The 16,035-nt window shown below is 42.2% G+C and overlaps 1 protein-coding gene and 1 long non-coding RNA gene across 3 annotated transcripts in view; one reads left to right on the top strand and one right to left on the bottom strand.

Annotated features, from left to right (window-relative positions):
* The window catches only part of TNKS (tankyrase), a 230,132-nt gene that overhangs the window by 208,316 nt on the left and 5,781 nt on the right, over nucleotides 1–16,035 (top strand). For both annotated transcript variants that reach the window (XM_005562613.5, XM_074000265.1), the window contains 4 exons: nucleotides 460–534; nucleotides 1,432–1,537; nucleotides 1,978–2,164; nucleotides 5,554–5,710. In XM_005562613.5, the coding sequence (XP_005562670.2) occupies nucleotides 460–534; nucleotides 1,432–1,537; nucleotides 1,978–2,164; nucleotides 5,554–5,710 (525 nt within the window). The remainder of the gene's footprint in view (nucleotides 1–459; nucleotides 535–1,431; nucleotides 1,538–1,977; nucleotides 2,165–5,553; nucleotides 5,711–16,035) is intronic.
* On the bottom strand, nucleotides 336–15,489 carry LOC135964621 (uncharacterized). The gene is made up of 2 exons (XR_010577120.2): nucleotides 15,357–15,489; nucleotides 336–593 (listed from the first exon to the last, which is right to left on the bottom strand). It is a non-coding gene; the product is annotated as an uncharacterized lncRNA (long non-coding RNA).

Raw genomic sequence — 16,035 nt, 5'->3', positions numbered from 1 at the left:
TACTTAGAGATCGATCCCAAGCTGAAGACTGTTGAGATAATATGGAATATTTCACCTACAGAACAAATATTTATTTTTAAAAAATTGTTTATTTTTAGCATTTGTTAATTGAACGTAAGGAGTTTTTGTTTGACTTAATCAGAGTGTTAGTTCTTCTTCTCAATAAGATAGTAATTGTAGATGACTTAATGTGATTTTTTTATGTTTCCCCATTGTGTTTACAGAAAACTTTCAGAACTTTTATTTAAAAGTAAACAGAAAGTGCATAAATTTAATATTTATGTTTGAAATTATTTTCTCACCAGAAATACTTATCCACTAAACTTATTCATTAATTTGTAGTGAACTCCTTTTATTAATACCGAATTTTAGACTCATCAATGAAACAATAAAATTGGAAGAAATGTCTAGAATTACACACTGGGATGTTTTTATAAAATTAGTTATTTTGTTCTATAGATGCAAAGTACAATTCGAGAACACAGAGATGGTGGTAATGCTGGCGGCATCTTCAACAGATACAATGTCATTCGAGTAAGTTTTTGAAGTTTCATGGTGAAAACTGGATTGCAAGGCTTGCTGAAAAATCAAATCTAGACAATGAAAAAAGTTCATTAAGTCATACTTTCAAATTGTGAAAGATAATTCATCACCTATTGCCCTGAAGTCAGATACCACTCTTCTCACTACGATATCTCTAACTCCCCAAGACAATACGTCACTAAAAATAGAGACATTCTGAAAACACCAAAGCTACAAACAGGAGGCTAAATCAGCTTGTACTAGTGATACGTACATGGATATTTGTCTCCCTGCTTATCCACAAATACAGGCCATAGCTAACAATAATGTTTTTTATCATTTGAAAGTTGCATCGAAGTCCTGGATCTTCAGTCTTATTGAACCAGTAATTACCCCAGAATACATATATCTCTTAATCTCAGTATCTTAATTTTTAATATGGAACAGAAGACTCAAGCTTTTTACAAAGTGGTATCATGAAGATGAATAAAATCTGTAGATAACGGGTTTAACCCTTTGAGTTAACAGACCTGTGAAAGTTATACTGGTACACATCAGAATAACCCAGGGAACTTTTTAAAAAAAAATACAGATTTATACGTCCCCATCTCCTAAACTTTATTAAGTCTGGGGAGGAGCCTAAATATAACCTTTTTACCTTTTTTTTTTTTTTTTTAAATCCTGATTTAGAGGTAACAGCCAGGTCTGGTATAAAATAACAAAAACTGTAACTGAAAATTATGTTAGTAACAGCTAGAGTATTTTCTGAATTACACTGACACGGTAGCTTTATCACTTTTACATTTAAGCAAAACAAAAAAGGACCTTCCTAAAAGGGAAACATACTTTTCATTTTAAATCATAATGCACATTTCACTGATAATATTTCTTTCTTCTTCATCCTTAAAGATTCAAAAAGTTGTCAACAAGAAGTTGAGGGAGCGGTTCTGCCACCGACAGAAGGAAGTGTCTGAGGAGAATCACAACCATCACAATGAGCGCATGTTGTTTCATGGTGAGCAGCATGGCCGTGATGGTGGACGTCTCCCTGGGCCTTTGCAGGAGTCAGTAAAATGAAAAACCTATGTTAAATTGACTATAATAGGGTTGTATTAAAATGGCTTGTTTTGATTATTTTGTTCAAATAATTACTTCTTGGTACCAGCTTTCTAACGTATCACACATTAGTACAGACTTTTCAGTGCATTTACAATGAAAATAATTGAGCTAAAATTATTTTAGAACTTAAATTGCAAATTGAGCCACCTAGTGAATTATTTTTGTTGTAATTTAGTACTAGTACATTATTATGTATAATAGGGCTCCTTAGGAACTACTTTTCATTTATACACTATTCATTTCTTAATATTAACCTGCCCAATGCAAACAGTTTGCAGGTAATTGAGCTTCTAGAAAAGTGTTTAAAAATGAGTCTTTCTATCTTCGTATTTCTAGGTTCTCCTTTCATTAATGCCATTATTCATAAAGGGTTTGATGAGCGACATGCATACATAGGAGGAATGTTTGGAGCTGGGATTTATTTTGCTGAAAACTCCTCAAAAAGCAACCAATATGTTTATGGAATTGGAGGAGGAACAGGCTGCCCTACACACAAAGACAGGTCGTGCTATATATGTCACAGGTAAGCATCTTGCTATTAGTGTAACGTTTGCCACCCCCAGGTCATGAACCAAATTGGGTTTTTTGTTTGTTATGGGATGGAGTCTTGCTCTTGTGGCCCAGGCTAGAGTGCGATGGCACAATCTCAGCTCACTGCAACTTCCGCCTCTCGGGTTCAAGCGATTCTCCGGCCTCAGCCTCCCCAGAGCTGGGATTGCAGGCGCCTGCCACCACGCCTGGCTAATTTTTGTAATTTTAGTAGAGATGGGGTTTTGCCATGTAGGCCAGACTGGTCTCAAACTCCTGACCTTGTGATCTGCCTGCCTCGACCTCCCAAAGTGCTGGGATTACAGGCATGAGGCACCATGCCCAGCCCCAGATTGTTTTATCAGGCTCTGCAGAAGTCACAGGTTATCCTCAGTCTTGCATCCCAGGAAATCCCGTTGGTTCTGGGAATGGGTGGGAACAGCTGATCAGCCTCTTCCCTAACAGCAGTAACAACAGAGCAGATAAGCCGGGGTAAAAACCAGGTATATGTCCTCCAGTCATGGGTTATAATAAAACACCCTGCGTCTTGGCTTTCTCCCTAGGGTTCACTTTTCTTGCTTTGTAATCATAGTAGGTTAAGGCTAAGGATAAGTTCTGTAGAACAAAGAACCACTAGCTCTAGTCACATTTGAACAAAGACGTGCTTCTATGAAAAGGTAGATTCTTTAATTTACTTCTGATGTCGCTGACGATGATGTTGTTTTAAGGCAGGATACATAATTAGTGTTGGCAACTTAAAATATCAACTTTGGAATCAATAGCAAACAAATGAACATTGGCCATGTTAATAGGCTTTTAAAACTCAAAAATTGGAGAGAATAATGGTATGCTCTCTCTGATGTCAGTGATGAAAAAAATACTGTCCCTTTCCTTGGCAATGAAAAAACACAAAATAATTATACTGTGCAAAGATTGGGATTTATTACATTTCTCTGTAAACTTACCAAATGCATTATTTTTATCAAGCCAGGTTAATATTTTGTAATTTGGTTAAGACCTTAAAAAGACCCAAATAATTTTAGAACAAGGATCTCTGAGGGAAAAAAAAGAGCCCCAATAACTTTGAAATTGTGATTATTGACCTTAAAACTTATCTCTCAGTTGTGTTTTGAAAAAATTATTGCCATCAGCCATTCTGAGTTGGATGTCATATGTCTAGAAGGAAACTTCCTCCCATTAAGACCTCTGTGATTAAGAATACAGAGAAATTTTCAGCTGGGTATGGTGGCTCATGCCTGTAATCCCAGCACTTTGGGAGGCCGAGGCAGGTGAATCACAAGGTCAGGAGATCAAGACCACCCTGGCTAACACGGTGAAACCCCAGCTCTACTAAAAATACAAAAAAAAAAAATTAGCCGAGCGTGGTGGCAGGTGCCTGTAATCCCAGCCACTGGGGAGGCTGAGGCAGGAGAACGGCGTGAACCCAGGAGGCAGAGGTTGCCGTGAGCTGAGATTGCACCACTGCACTCCAGCCTGGGGGACAGAGTGAGACTCCGTCTCAAAAGAAAAAGGAATACAGAGAAATTTTCAAGTATATATATAGCATGTAAAATTTTTTTTTTTAATGCTTCAAACTTAATTCCTCTGGAGACAAAAATGAACCTAAATAAGCAATAAAAGTGAACCTCAGTGAAGATTTAACAATCACTTATTAAAATTAGACACACAAGTTTAAGTCTTAGCCAGGATTTCTAGAAAACAGACCCTAAAGCAAAAGCATGTGACTAGTATTTGATTGGCCAGTGCAGCCCCAGGGAAGCAGGAATGAGGGCCCTAAAAGAATTGAAGTGGAGAAGACAGCAGAGCAACCACAGTGAGGTGCCTTAATGAGTTGGCCACAGTCTCATAGTGAGGGCAGTCAATTGCTCAGTCCATGAAGCATCTCCAGAGAGACTGTATGAACTACGGCATCTCACAACAGTAGTATATCAGTGAGAGAAAGAGATGAATTTGTCTGCTGGCTCCTGTCTTGCGTTTGCCAAAATTTGCCCCCAGGGCTAATTGGCACCCCTACCATTTAGGCTGCTGCATCTGCAGAATGCACCACAATGCACCAGGCAAGCCAGTGAGCAGACTTGAGCCAGCTCTCTACTTGCCCATCTGCAGCTCACGGCTGGCTGAGCAGGTCTCACATCTCCTCCTGCCTCAGCAGCAACAGGGGATCCCTGGGGCAGAAGCAGAAGCCTGTCAGGTTCAGTTTTGTGTGACATAATAGACTAGGAGCACACAGAATCTAATGACAACATGCCACTGCCACAAATGTAGAGATGGAGCACAAAAAAGCCGCCTTCTGATAGAGAGCAAAGCCCTTTCCTCTGGGACCTGCAGGAGAATATAGTAGACCAGGCCGGCATCCCAGAGGATCATCACTAGCATCCAACTCAAAAAGCCAGTCCGGGTAAGACCCAGTTATCCTGGATCCAGCACAAATTTTAGTTGACTCAAAATAAAATCTCTGGTTATAACACAAAGATTATATTCCATTACTAAAAACAATTTGATTGCATTATAACTGTTTACATTTAACGGTGTTATCAATTGTACTAATTTGTAAAAATATTTATTGCTTATATTAGAGATTAGCAGACATTTTCTTTAAGGGATATATAATAATCATTTTAGATTTTGCAGGTCATACAATCCCTGTCACAGTAACTCAATTCTACCCTTGTAGTGCAAAAGCAGCCATGGGCTATATGTAAATGCATGTATGGCTGTGTTCCAGTAACACGGTATTTACAGAAACAGGTGGCAGGCTGGCTTGACCCATGGGCTATAGTTTGCTAACCCCTAGTATATATAATAGACTTTCTTCCCAGTCAGCCTTTCTTTCCCTGTAATACTTAATATCTGCTCTAATTCATGTTCCGCCCAGACTAATGTGATTTTCAGCCGTACATTTAAGCTAAGTACTTTTGTTCATGATCCACTTTTTTTATTACTATTTATCTCATCCCAGTTTCTACTTTTTTCCACGTAATGAATAAACCCAATCTTAATTTCAGGTGTTGTTTCCATCAGCTTATTTTCTTCACTGTCCACCTCCCTATCCATGCAAGAGCTCAGGTTTTCTCTGTTTTTCTTCCCTTTTTCCACCAGGCCAAACTTACTGGCGGGCATTTTCTAAGGCCGATTCCTAAGCCATAGCAAAACTACCTTAAACTTTTCAGTGTAACTGTTGAGTCTGGTACCTGTTTATAAGTAAATCATTATATCAAATTCCATTCCTACTCATACATCTGAAAATGACATTTAAATTAGCTTGCCTTATGTTAAATTTTTAAAAAATTAATAGACCTAGCAGTTCTATTATTGTAAGATTTAAAGCTTCCTTCAAAGCATTGTTTTTTTCTTCTTCCTTAGACAAATGCTCTTCTGTAGAGTGACCCTTGGGAAATCCTTTCTGCAGTTTAGCACCATGAAAATGGCCCACGCGCCTCCAGGGCACCACTCAGTCATTGGTCGACCGAGCGTCAATGGGCTGGCATATGCTGAGTACGTCATCTACAGAGGAGAACAGGTATGTTACTCATCAAGCAAGCATAACCACGTTCACAAACATGTCAACAGAGCACAGAGACCGTGTAAGACTTGAGAAAATCTTTCCATGAAATATCCACCACACAGTGTGCTAGTATTAATTACTTCAGATACAAAATAAAGGGATCAAAATAATTCTGACATCAACTTTGTACATAAAAGCCATTAGTAGCTGTCCGCCACGTAACACAGGCTTGTTCGCACATGTGAGCGAGAGGGCAGCGGAGAAACAGAGGCTTGGGCCCTCGCGCTGTTGGGAGGCCTGCGGCTGGGAGCGGATGTCTTGTGCCACTTGCTGCACAGCATGCCGGGGCGGCTGCTATCAGTGGGTCTGCATGAGTGTACACGCCACAGGATTGGTCCAAAACCAAAACCAATTTGTCTGAATGTAACTGAACTTCAAATGAATACTGTAACTACGCTAAAAGAAAAAATAAAGAAGGAAATAACTAAATATATATAACCTATGAAAACAGTATTTTACACTATGCCTTCAGTCATGGGCAGGGTAGGGAATGCTGTTGGGGGAAGACTGACAAAGGAATCCTGAACTCCTTTTAGTAAATCTGTTGATGGTGATACTGTGGGCAAAACAGTGAAACTCTTAGGTATATTATAGGATTGAGCACATGGATGGATGTGTTGATGTATTGATTTGAGGAGCCAAAGTTCTCACAGTAGAAGAAGGGACATACAAATATGGAATGGAGAAGGTAAGAAAGACTCAAAGGATGAACTGAAATTAGAAATATTACTATGATCTCATGATTTCTAACGTGTATGTATGTGTGTGTGTGTATACACCCATGTAAATTTATGGGTAAGTATCAATATAAACATTAAACGTGTATGTATATGAGAGAGACAGAGAAACCAAGGAAGGGAGGGAAGGAGAGAGAGACAGACAGACAGGAAGGAAGGAAGGAAAGAAGGAAGGGAGGGAGAGAAGAGAGGAAGGAAGGAAGTGAGGGAGGGGGAGAGAGAGAAAGGAAGGAAGGAAGGAAGAGAGAGGAAGGGAGGGAGGGAGAGAGCAAGGAAGACAAAGTAGAAGGAAAGTAGGGAGGGAGAAGAAGGAAGGGAGGGAGGGAGAGAGGAAGGAGGGAGAGAGAAAAAAAGAAATGAGAGAGAGGGAGGGAGGGAGAGGGAGGGAAAGGGAGAGAGAGAGAGACTAAGGAAGGGAGGGAGAGAGATGAAGGGAGGGAGCGAGAAGAAGGAAGGGAGGGAGAGGAAGGAAGGGAGGAAAAAGTGAGAGGAAGGAAGGGAGAAAGGGAAAGAAGAAGGAAAGAGGGATGAAGGGATGGAGAGAGGAAGGAAGGGAGAAACAGTGAGAAAGAGGAAGGAAGGGAGAAAGCGAGAGAGGAAGGAACGGAAGGAGCAAGAGAGAGGAAAGGAGGGAGGAAGGAAACAAGGGAGAGAGGAAGGAAAGTAGAGGGGGAAGGAAGGAAGGGAGAAGGAGAAGGGGGAATGAAGAGAGGAAGGGAGGGAGAGAGAACTAGAGAACGGAAGGGGAAGGAGAAGGGGGAATGAAGAGGGGAGAGAGGAAGGGAGGGAGAGAGAACTAGAGAACAGAAGGGAAGGAGGGAGGAAGGGAGAGAGAAAAAGGGAGAGAGAGAGCAAGGGAGAGCAGAAGGAAGGGAGGAAGAGAGAAAAGGGAGGGAAGAAGGGACAGAGAAAGGGAGGAATGGAGGAAGGAAAGGGAAAGGAGGCAGGGAGATAGGGGAAAGGAGGCAGGGAGATAGAGGTAGAAAGGGAGGGAGAGAGCAAGGGAGAGCAGAAGGAATGGAGAGAGGAAGTGAGGGAGAATGGAAGGCGGGGAGAGAGAGAAAGGGAGGAAGAGAGGGAGGGTGACAGAGAGAGGAAGGTAGAGAGAGATAGGAAGGGAGGCAGAGAGAAGGAAGGGAAGGAGGGAGAGGTAGAAGGAAGAGGGAGGGAGGGTGGGATAGAAAGAGGGATAGAGGGAGGGAAGGAATGAGAGGGAGAGGGAAGAGAAGGAGAGAGAGTAAGAAGTGAGAAAGGGAGGGAGGGAGAGAGGAAGGAAAGGAGGGAGAGGAGGGAGAGAAAGGGTGGGGAGGAAGGAGATAGAAAGGGAGGGAGAGAGGCAGGAAGGGAAAGAGAAAGGAAGGAAGGGAGGGGGAGAGCAAAAGACATGAAAGGCAGAGAGGGAGAGACAAAGAAGAAGGGAGGGAGGGAATGAGAAAGAAAGGGAGGTAGAGAGAGGAAGGGAGAAAGAGGAAGGAAGGGATGGAGCGAGCGAGAGACAGAAAGGAAGGGAGGGAGAGTGTGAGGAAGGGAGGGAGAGAGCAAGAATAAGGAAGGGAGGGAGAGAGATGAATAAAGGGAGGGAAAGGAAGGAAGGGAGGGAAAGAGAGACGAATAAAGGGAGGGAGAGGAAGGGAGGCAGGGAGAGAGACAAGAAAGGAGGGAGGGAGAGGGAGAGGAAGACAGGGAGAGAGGGAAGGAGGGAGGAAGGGAGGGAGAAAGGAGGAAGGGAGGGAGGAAGGGAGGGAGAAAGGAGGAAGGGAGGGAGGAAGGGAGGGAGAAAGAGGGAGGAAGGGATTGAGGGAGGAAGGGAGGGAGAAAGAGGGAGGAAGGGATTGAGGGAGGAAGGGAGGGAGAAAGAGGGAGGAAGGGATTGAGGGAGGGAGGGAGGAAGGGATTGAGGGAGGAAGGGAGGGAGAAAGAGGGAGGAAGGGATTGAGAGAGGAAGGAAGAGGGAGAAGGTAGGGAGGGAGAGAGAGCAGAAGGAAGAGGGAGAGAGAGGAAGATGGAGGGAAAGAGAAGGGGAGGGAGGGACAGAGAAAGGGAGGAATGGAGGGAGAAAGAAGGAATGGAGGAAGGAGAGAGAAGAAGGTAGGGAGGAAGAGAGAGAAGGGAGGGAACAGGGAAGGGATGAAGGGAGACAGAGGGAAGGAGAGATGGGGAAAGAGAGATGAGGGAGGGAGGGAGAGAGCAAGTGTGAGCAGAAGGAAGGGAGGGAGAGAGAGAGGAAGGGAGAGAGAGAGGAGGGGGAAGGAATTGAGAGAGGGAGGGAGGGAAAGGGAAAGAGAGACTAAGGAAGGAAGGGAGGGAGAGATGAAGGAAGGGAGGGAAAGAGACATAAAGGGAGGGAAAGAAGGGGAGAGTGGAAGGAAGGGAGAAAGGGAGAGAGGAAAGAAGGAAGGGAGGGACAGTGAGGGGGAGAGAGCAGAAGGAAGGGAGAAAGCGAGAGAGGAAAGAAGGAAGGGAGAGAGGAAGGAAGGGAGAAAGGGAGAGAGGAAGGAAGGGAGAAAGGGAGAGAGGAAGGAAGGGAGAAACAGAAAGAGGAAGCAAGGGAGAAAGCGAGAGAGGAAGCAACGGAGGGAGCAAGAGAGGAAAGGAGGGAGAGAAGAAGAGAGAGAGGAAAGAAAGGAGGGAGGGGGAGAGGAAGGAAGGGAGGGCTAGAGTGCGAGACACGAAGGATTGGAGGAAGGAGAGAGAAAAAGGAAGGTAGGAAGAGAGGAGAAGGGAGGGGGAATGAAGGGGGGAGAAAGAGGAAGGGAGGGAGAGCTAGAGAGCGGAAGGGAAGGAGGGAGGAAGAGAGGGAGGAAGGGAGAGAGAAAAAGGGAGAGAGCGAGGGAGAGCGGAAGGAAGGGAGGGAAGAGAGGGAGAGAAGGAAGGGAAGGAGGGACAAAGAAAGAGGGAGGAATGGAGGAATGAAGGGGAGAGGAAGGGAGGGAGATAGAGGTAGAAAGGGAGGGAGAGCAGAAGGAATGGAGAGAGGAAGGAAAGGAGGGAGAAAGGAGGGAGGGACTGAGGGGAGCAGAAGGAAGGGAGGGAGAGGAAGTGAGGGAGAATGGAAGGCAGGGAGAGAGAAAGAGGGAGGAAAAGAGGAAGGAAGGGGAGAGGAAGAGAGGGAGGGTGACAGAGGAAGGTAGTGAGAAAGAGATGGGGAGGGAGGCAGAGAGGGAGAGAGGAAGGAATGGAGGGAGGAAGGGAGGGACAAGTAGAAGGGAAGGAGAGAGGGGGAAGGAGTGAGAGAGAGAGGAAGGAAAGGGAGGGAGGAAGGGAAGGAAGAGAGGGAGGAGGGAGGGAGTGAATGAGGAAGGAAGAGGGAGAGAGAGGAAGGATGGGAGGGAGGAAATGATGAAGAGAGAGGGAGGGGGAAGAGAAGGAGAGAGTAAGGAAGTGAGAAACAAAGGGAGGGAGAGAGGAAGGAAAGGAGGGAGAGAAAAGGTGGGGAGGGAGAGAGGCAGGAAGGAAGGGAGAGAGCAAAAGACATGGGAGAGAGAGGAAGGAAGAGGGAGAAGAAGGTAGGGAGGGAGGGAATGAGAAAGAAAGGGAGGTAGAGAGAAGAAGGAAGGGATGGAGTGAGAGAGAGAGAGGAACGAAGACAGGGAGATAGACGAATAAAGGGAGGGAAAGGAAGGGAGGGAGAGAGAGATGAATAAAAGGAGGGAGAGGGGAAGGAAGGATGGGAGAGAAAGGAAGACAGGGAGAGAGGGAAGGAGGGAGGAACAGATAAAGAGGAAGGAATGGAGGGAGAAAGGGAGGAAGGCGTTGAGAGAGAGAAGGAAGGGAGGGAGAGAGAGGAAGATGGAAAGAGAAGGGGAGGGAGGGACAGAGAAAGGGAGGAATGGAGGGAGAAAGAAGAAGGAATGGAGGAAGGAGAGAGAAAAAGGAAGGTGGGGAGGAAGGGAAGGAGAGAGAGGAAAGTAGGGAGGAAGAGAGAGAAGGGAGGGAACGGGGAGGGACAGAGAAAAAGGGAGAGAGGGAAGGAGGGACAGAGAGGGAGGAATGGAGGGAGAAAGAGGAGGAGGAAGGAATTGAGAGAGGGAGGAAGGGAGAGAGATGGGGAAGGGAGGGAGGGCTAGAGAAAGAGAGGAAGGAAGAGAAAGAAGGAAGGAAAGGAGGGAGAGAGAGGAAAGAAGGGAGGGACAGACAGGGAGAGAGGGATGAAGGGAGAAAGAGAGGAAGGAAGGGAGAGGGGAAGGAAGAGGGGGAGAGAGAGAGCGAAAGGAAGGGAGGGAGAAAGAGAGGAAGGGTGGGAGTGAGAGGGAGGAATGTAGGGAGAGATGGAAGGAAGGGAGACGGAGGGAAAGAGGGAGGGAGAACAGAGAGGGTGGGAGAGAGGGACGAGGGAATGAGTGAGGAGCATGCAGTGAGGGAAAGAAAGGTGGAGGGAGGGAGAGCGAGGGAGAGCAAGAGAGAGGAGAGAAAGAGGTACAGGGAGGCAGAGGGAAAGAAGGGTAGAAAGGGAGGGAAAGGGAGTGAGAGAGGGATGGAGGGAGAAAGAGGGGGGAGGGAAGAAGGGATAGGCAGAGGGATGGGGGAGGGAGAAAGAGGGATGGAAGGGGAGGGGGGAAGGAGGGAGAAACAGGGAAGGAGAGAGGGAGGGATGACATGGGACTCATCATGTACCCATTATTAGACCAGGCAGGAATTATTAATGGATGCTAAATATGGGGATTATTCCACTAAGAAGAAGAATATTTGCATGATATTCTTACTACAAACTTACTTTCAAAGGGGGCTGGGGGGAGTAGTCATTATATATTGGAGAAAGGGGACAATGCCTTGACCAGATAATCAAAATCAACATCACCAGTGAGGGACAGATAGGCTTATATTGTCTCTCTAGGTGGATGCACTAAAGGCACGACATCTCTGCAGCATTCCAGCCAAAAATACATGATGTAAGTCTAATCAAAATGAGGAATGTTTTACTTTCTTTAATGTGGAAAGATTGTATTCTTCCAAAGTGTTAAAAGACAGAGAAAGGCAGTGCTAACTCCCCAGATGACATGAGGCCCAAGAGACATGAAAACGATCTTTCCGCCCCCAGACTGCAGCCAATATTGGAAGAGAAAGTACATTATTAGATCAACTGACAGAATTGGAATATGGATATTAAATGAAAGGATTATATCAATGTAAAATTATAAGGTTGATGCTGTACTTACGTAAGGCAATATCTCTATGCTTAGAAAATATATACTAGCATATTTAGGGATAAAGGACCATGATGATGTATGTAACTTGTAAAAGTTTCAGGGAAAATGCATGTGTGTTTGTGTATGTGTGCAGGAGTGTGTGTGGGTGTGGATGTATCTAGTCTACAGAGATAGGGAAGGTGCAAATGATAAATGAGATAAATAAAACCTTCCCAAAGGTAGATCTGGGTAAGGTTATGTAGCTGCTATTTTTGGTACCATTTTAATTTTTGCAACTTACTTGTAAGTTGGCAGCTGTTTCCAAATAAAAAGTTTTTAAAAAAGAAGGAATAAGTTTGTCATGTTTTTCTGTTTAAATCATAAACCTTAAACTTCTAGAGAAGATGTTTTTACTTTTATTCAGTAATTATACTTCTAGAAATTTGTATTGGAATAATTAGTGATAGTCACACACACACTATATACATGAATATATGGATAGTCGTCACTGTCTTGATTATAATAAAAAATTTAAACAACCTAAATATTCAGCAAAAGTAGAATTGTTAAATAAATTTTAATATATTCATATGTCTGGTATTTTTTAACATTTATATAATATATACCAAAGATAGATTCACCCACAACATAAGAATATGGTCATCACCAGGTATTAATGAGTGATTTATTCACCCACAACATAAGAATATGATTATCACTGGGTGATAATGAGTAGTTTCAGTTCTCTTTACCATATATTTTAAGTATACTATAAGTTATCTCTGATTCACCCACAACATAAGATGGTTATCACTGGGCATTAATGAGTGGTTTCAGTTCTCTTTATGATGTATTTTAAATACAAGTTATCTGTAGTAGTAAATATTTCTTTCATAGTTGGGTACAAAGAAATAATAAGGAACACTTAGAAGATAAGTATAAGTTTACTTTTCTGAAATTTACTGATTAACCATCTCCCAGGTAAAATTTGACTTGATAATTTAGTCAGAGTCTCATGAAATAATTTTAGAGAGTGATTAGTACAAAACTTATTTGAAAGAAAAAAAGCTTGAATAATGAAATGCACTCAGCCTTTATTTTATTTCAGGAGAGGATAATTGCGCTTCCGTATTCAGGTATACTTGTACACATGGATCATGTTAACTGTAGTGTCTACTAATTACTTTCTCATGAGCAGTTTTTGCTGATTTTATAGGGAAGTTTTCCTTTGCTAACTTTTATTTCATTCTCCTTAGTCATACTCTAAATCATCTTTCACTCTTAATGTTTAACACTTTCAAAAACACACAAATGTTTGATGTGTTTTTGATTGAGGATTGATTTGAGTAGTAGTATTTGTTATTGGTGAGATTGTTTCTTTCTTGAAGATTGAAAAGATACATTGAAGGTTAACTGAACTGTACTTGGAAAGAAAAAAGGCTCTGATTATAACATATGATTGGACTTAAGCTGTCAGTGGTATTTGTATATGTTGTACTTTAAACTTCACATTAGACATGAAGGCGAGGTGTTCTCTGCTCCAGAGATTTCACCTACTTTACTGAACTGATGTGAACAAGGCAGAATTACTTAACCAGAGAAGAAAAGACTATAGAAGAGAATGATTTCTAAAATGGTTTCCAAACATACAGAATCATTCAAGAGAGCATGACAGTCCCTTCCTCACCTCTATGAGACATAAACTGAGAGTATTTGAATTTAAATTTTACTGTTAGGGATTTGGATTAAGAAGAAATTTCAGAAAATGAGTTAGCAAAAGTAGTTTTGTATTAAACACATACATACACACATACACACACACACACACACACACACACACACACACACACACACACACACACACACACACACACACACACACACACACACAATGCTTGTATAACCAGTGTGGATTTAAAGTGACTTGACAGAAAATGATGGTTTTTGGTTCATCTTAGGCCGTTCTAGTTGTGCAGTTTAGTAATTCCCTTGCCTTTAATCCTCTGGACTGTGATGTGATTAATTAGTATCTTAAAGGGCACACAGAAACAATTCGGTAGCCTAATCATTAGGAACCGGGAGCACTTCGATAAGGACCTCTAAGTAATTCATGCCATTAGAATCTTAGAATCTGCCTGACTAAAATGGATGTGTGTCAGGGATCACTGTAAATCATGAGCTACCTAAATGCAGACATTGGCACTGACTCCTTTGCTTCAACAACTTTTCCGCAAGTAAAATAATGTGTCATAGAAAGTATTATAGATATTAAACTTCACTGGGACAAAAGGAAGTAGGAGTGGGTGTCCACTCATTTTTGACACTCAGCATTTGCCAGCCTGTGTTCTTTTTACCTTTCTCCTGTTTCTGTCTGTCTGCATGGTAAGTTCCTTCACAGCAGGGTCCACGTCTCACACCATGTGTTCTATCCTGGCTAACACGATGAAACCCCGTCTCTACTAAAAAAAACTACAAATAGTTTCTTTTGTGAGAAACTATAATATTCTCACAGAAATAAAAGTACAAACTGGTTACTGAGACTTCAGACTGGAAAGTCAGGAGAGATTCTCAATCTTGGTTTCTTCCCACCAAATGTACTAAAATAGAAACTGTTGCTATTTTTAACTAAAATCAGAGCAGACTGGAATTATGGAAAATAATATTATGAATGATTCCTTACATATATATATAGACAGAACTTAACATATTAATATTTTTTATTCTTTTTAAAGTCCTTGCTGAGACCTTTTAGGAGGGAGTACTCTCTAATGAATAATACTAATAAAAAGAATAACAATAATAGATCCTTACTATGTCAAACCTCTTCTAAGACTTTTGCATTTAGTTCTCACAAAAATCCTAATATTACTAAATGTTAACACTAATATTAAATTTATCTCACTAACATCCTATTAAAATATTAACATTAATATTAAATATTTCACAAAAATCCTAATATTAACATTAATTTTTTTTGTTTGTTTTGAGACAGAGTCTCACTCGCTCTGTCGCCCAGGCTGGAGTGCAGTGGTGCGATCTCGGCTCACTGCAAGCTCCGCCTTCCGGGTTCACACCATTCTCCTGCCTCAGCCTCCCGAGTAGCTGGGACTACAGGCGCCCGCCACCGCGCCCGGCTAATTTTTTATATTTTTAGTAGAGACAGGATTTCACCATGTTAGCCAGGATGGTCTCAATCTCCTGACCTCGTGATCCGCCCACCTCAGCCTCCCAAAGTGCTGAGATTACAGGCGTGAGCCACCGCACCCGGCCTAACATTAATATTAAATATTATCTCACAAAAATCCTAATATTATTAAATATAAAATACTTAATTTTAAATGTTAGGATATAATCCTAATATTATATCTTAATAGTTACAGATGAGGAGAGCTGAGGCACAGCTGTATGTGTCTGCTGTATGTTTCTGTCTCCCAAGTCAAGGGGTATAGCTATAAATTATTCAGTAAATCTATCACATGTTTATTTCTACATTTTAAATATTAAAGTTCAGTTTTTACTTGTCCTTCATTCTTTTTATTATCTTATCCTGTATCTATATGCAAGCAATTTGTTGGTCAGCATTGAACAAACTATTTTTGGTCCCCAAAACACTTTGCTCACCCAAGAATTTTTTTTTTAGTCACAGACCACTCTGAACTACTGAGTCTAGCTTCATCATCATGTGATAGTTAGGGCTGAAGAATTCCTGTGTAGTCTGCTCACTAAGGGGTATCCTACCTTTCCTTCCAAATTGCTGCCTTCATGGCGATTTCTGGTTGAGGCTTTCAGCAGCTTCCTCTGATCAGCCTTTTTCCTGCTCCCACCAAGAAGTGCTCTTCCCATTCCAGACACAGCCTCGTGTTTTACTGATTGCAAGAAAAAAGAGAAAGAGAATATGAAGGAGGCCAGTCTAAATTGGAGCCCCTATCTTTCCTGTAAATGATGCCTTTGAGTAGTCAGTTTTTAAAAATTGTTCCCAAACTGTTTTTTCTAGGTTATTGGTGACTCAGTACATCTCACCTGTATTCCTTCTAGCTCAGTGGGTTACATCATCTTCTATGATTAATTTGGATTTGATTTGGCAAAATTTTTCTTTCATTTAGCAAGCTTTTATTGAACACACACTGTGTGACAACACTAATGCTCTGAGAGGTGAAAAAGAAAGATATTAGTGCTGCCTTGGGCCTCAGTTTCCCTACTTATGCCACATGGCTCTCTAATAAGGGATGAATGGAGTTTAATTTACAGTATTCAAAGTAGAAGTAACATTCAGTTTTCTAGATTGTAGGGTTTATACACATTTATCTACAGTTAAGTAGGTGAACCTCCAAATTGTTCAGGCGCCTGTTAAGAGACTGAGTCTATATAGAATATTGGTCACGATTAACAGCCTTTGAGGCTTCCACATTCAGTAAGG

This window comes from Macaca fascicularis, chromosome 8, assembly GCF_037993035.2.
Source record: "Macaca fascicularis isolate 582-1 chromosome 8, T2T-MFA8v1.1".
Lineage (NCBI taxonomy): Eukaryota > Metazoa > Chordata > Mammalia > Primates > Cercopithecidae > Macaca > Macaca fascicularis.
This window is presented reverse-complemented; position numbering and strand designations above follow the sequence as displayed.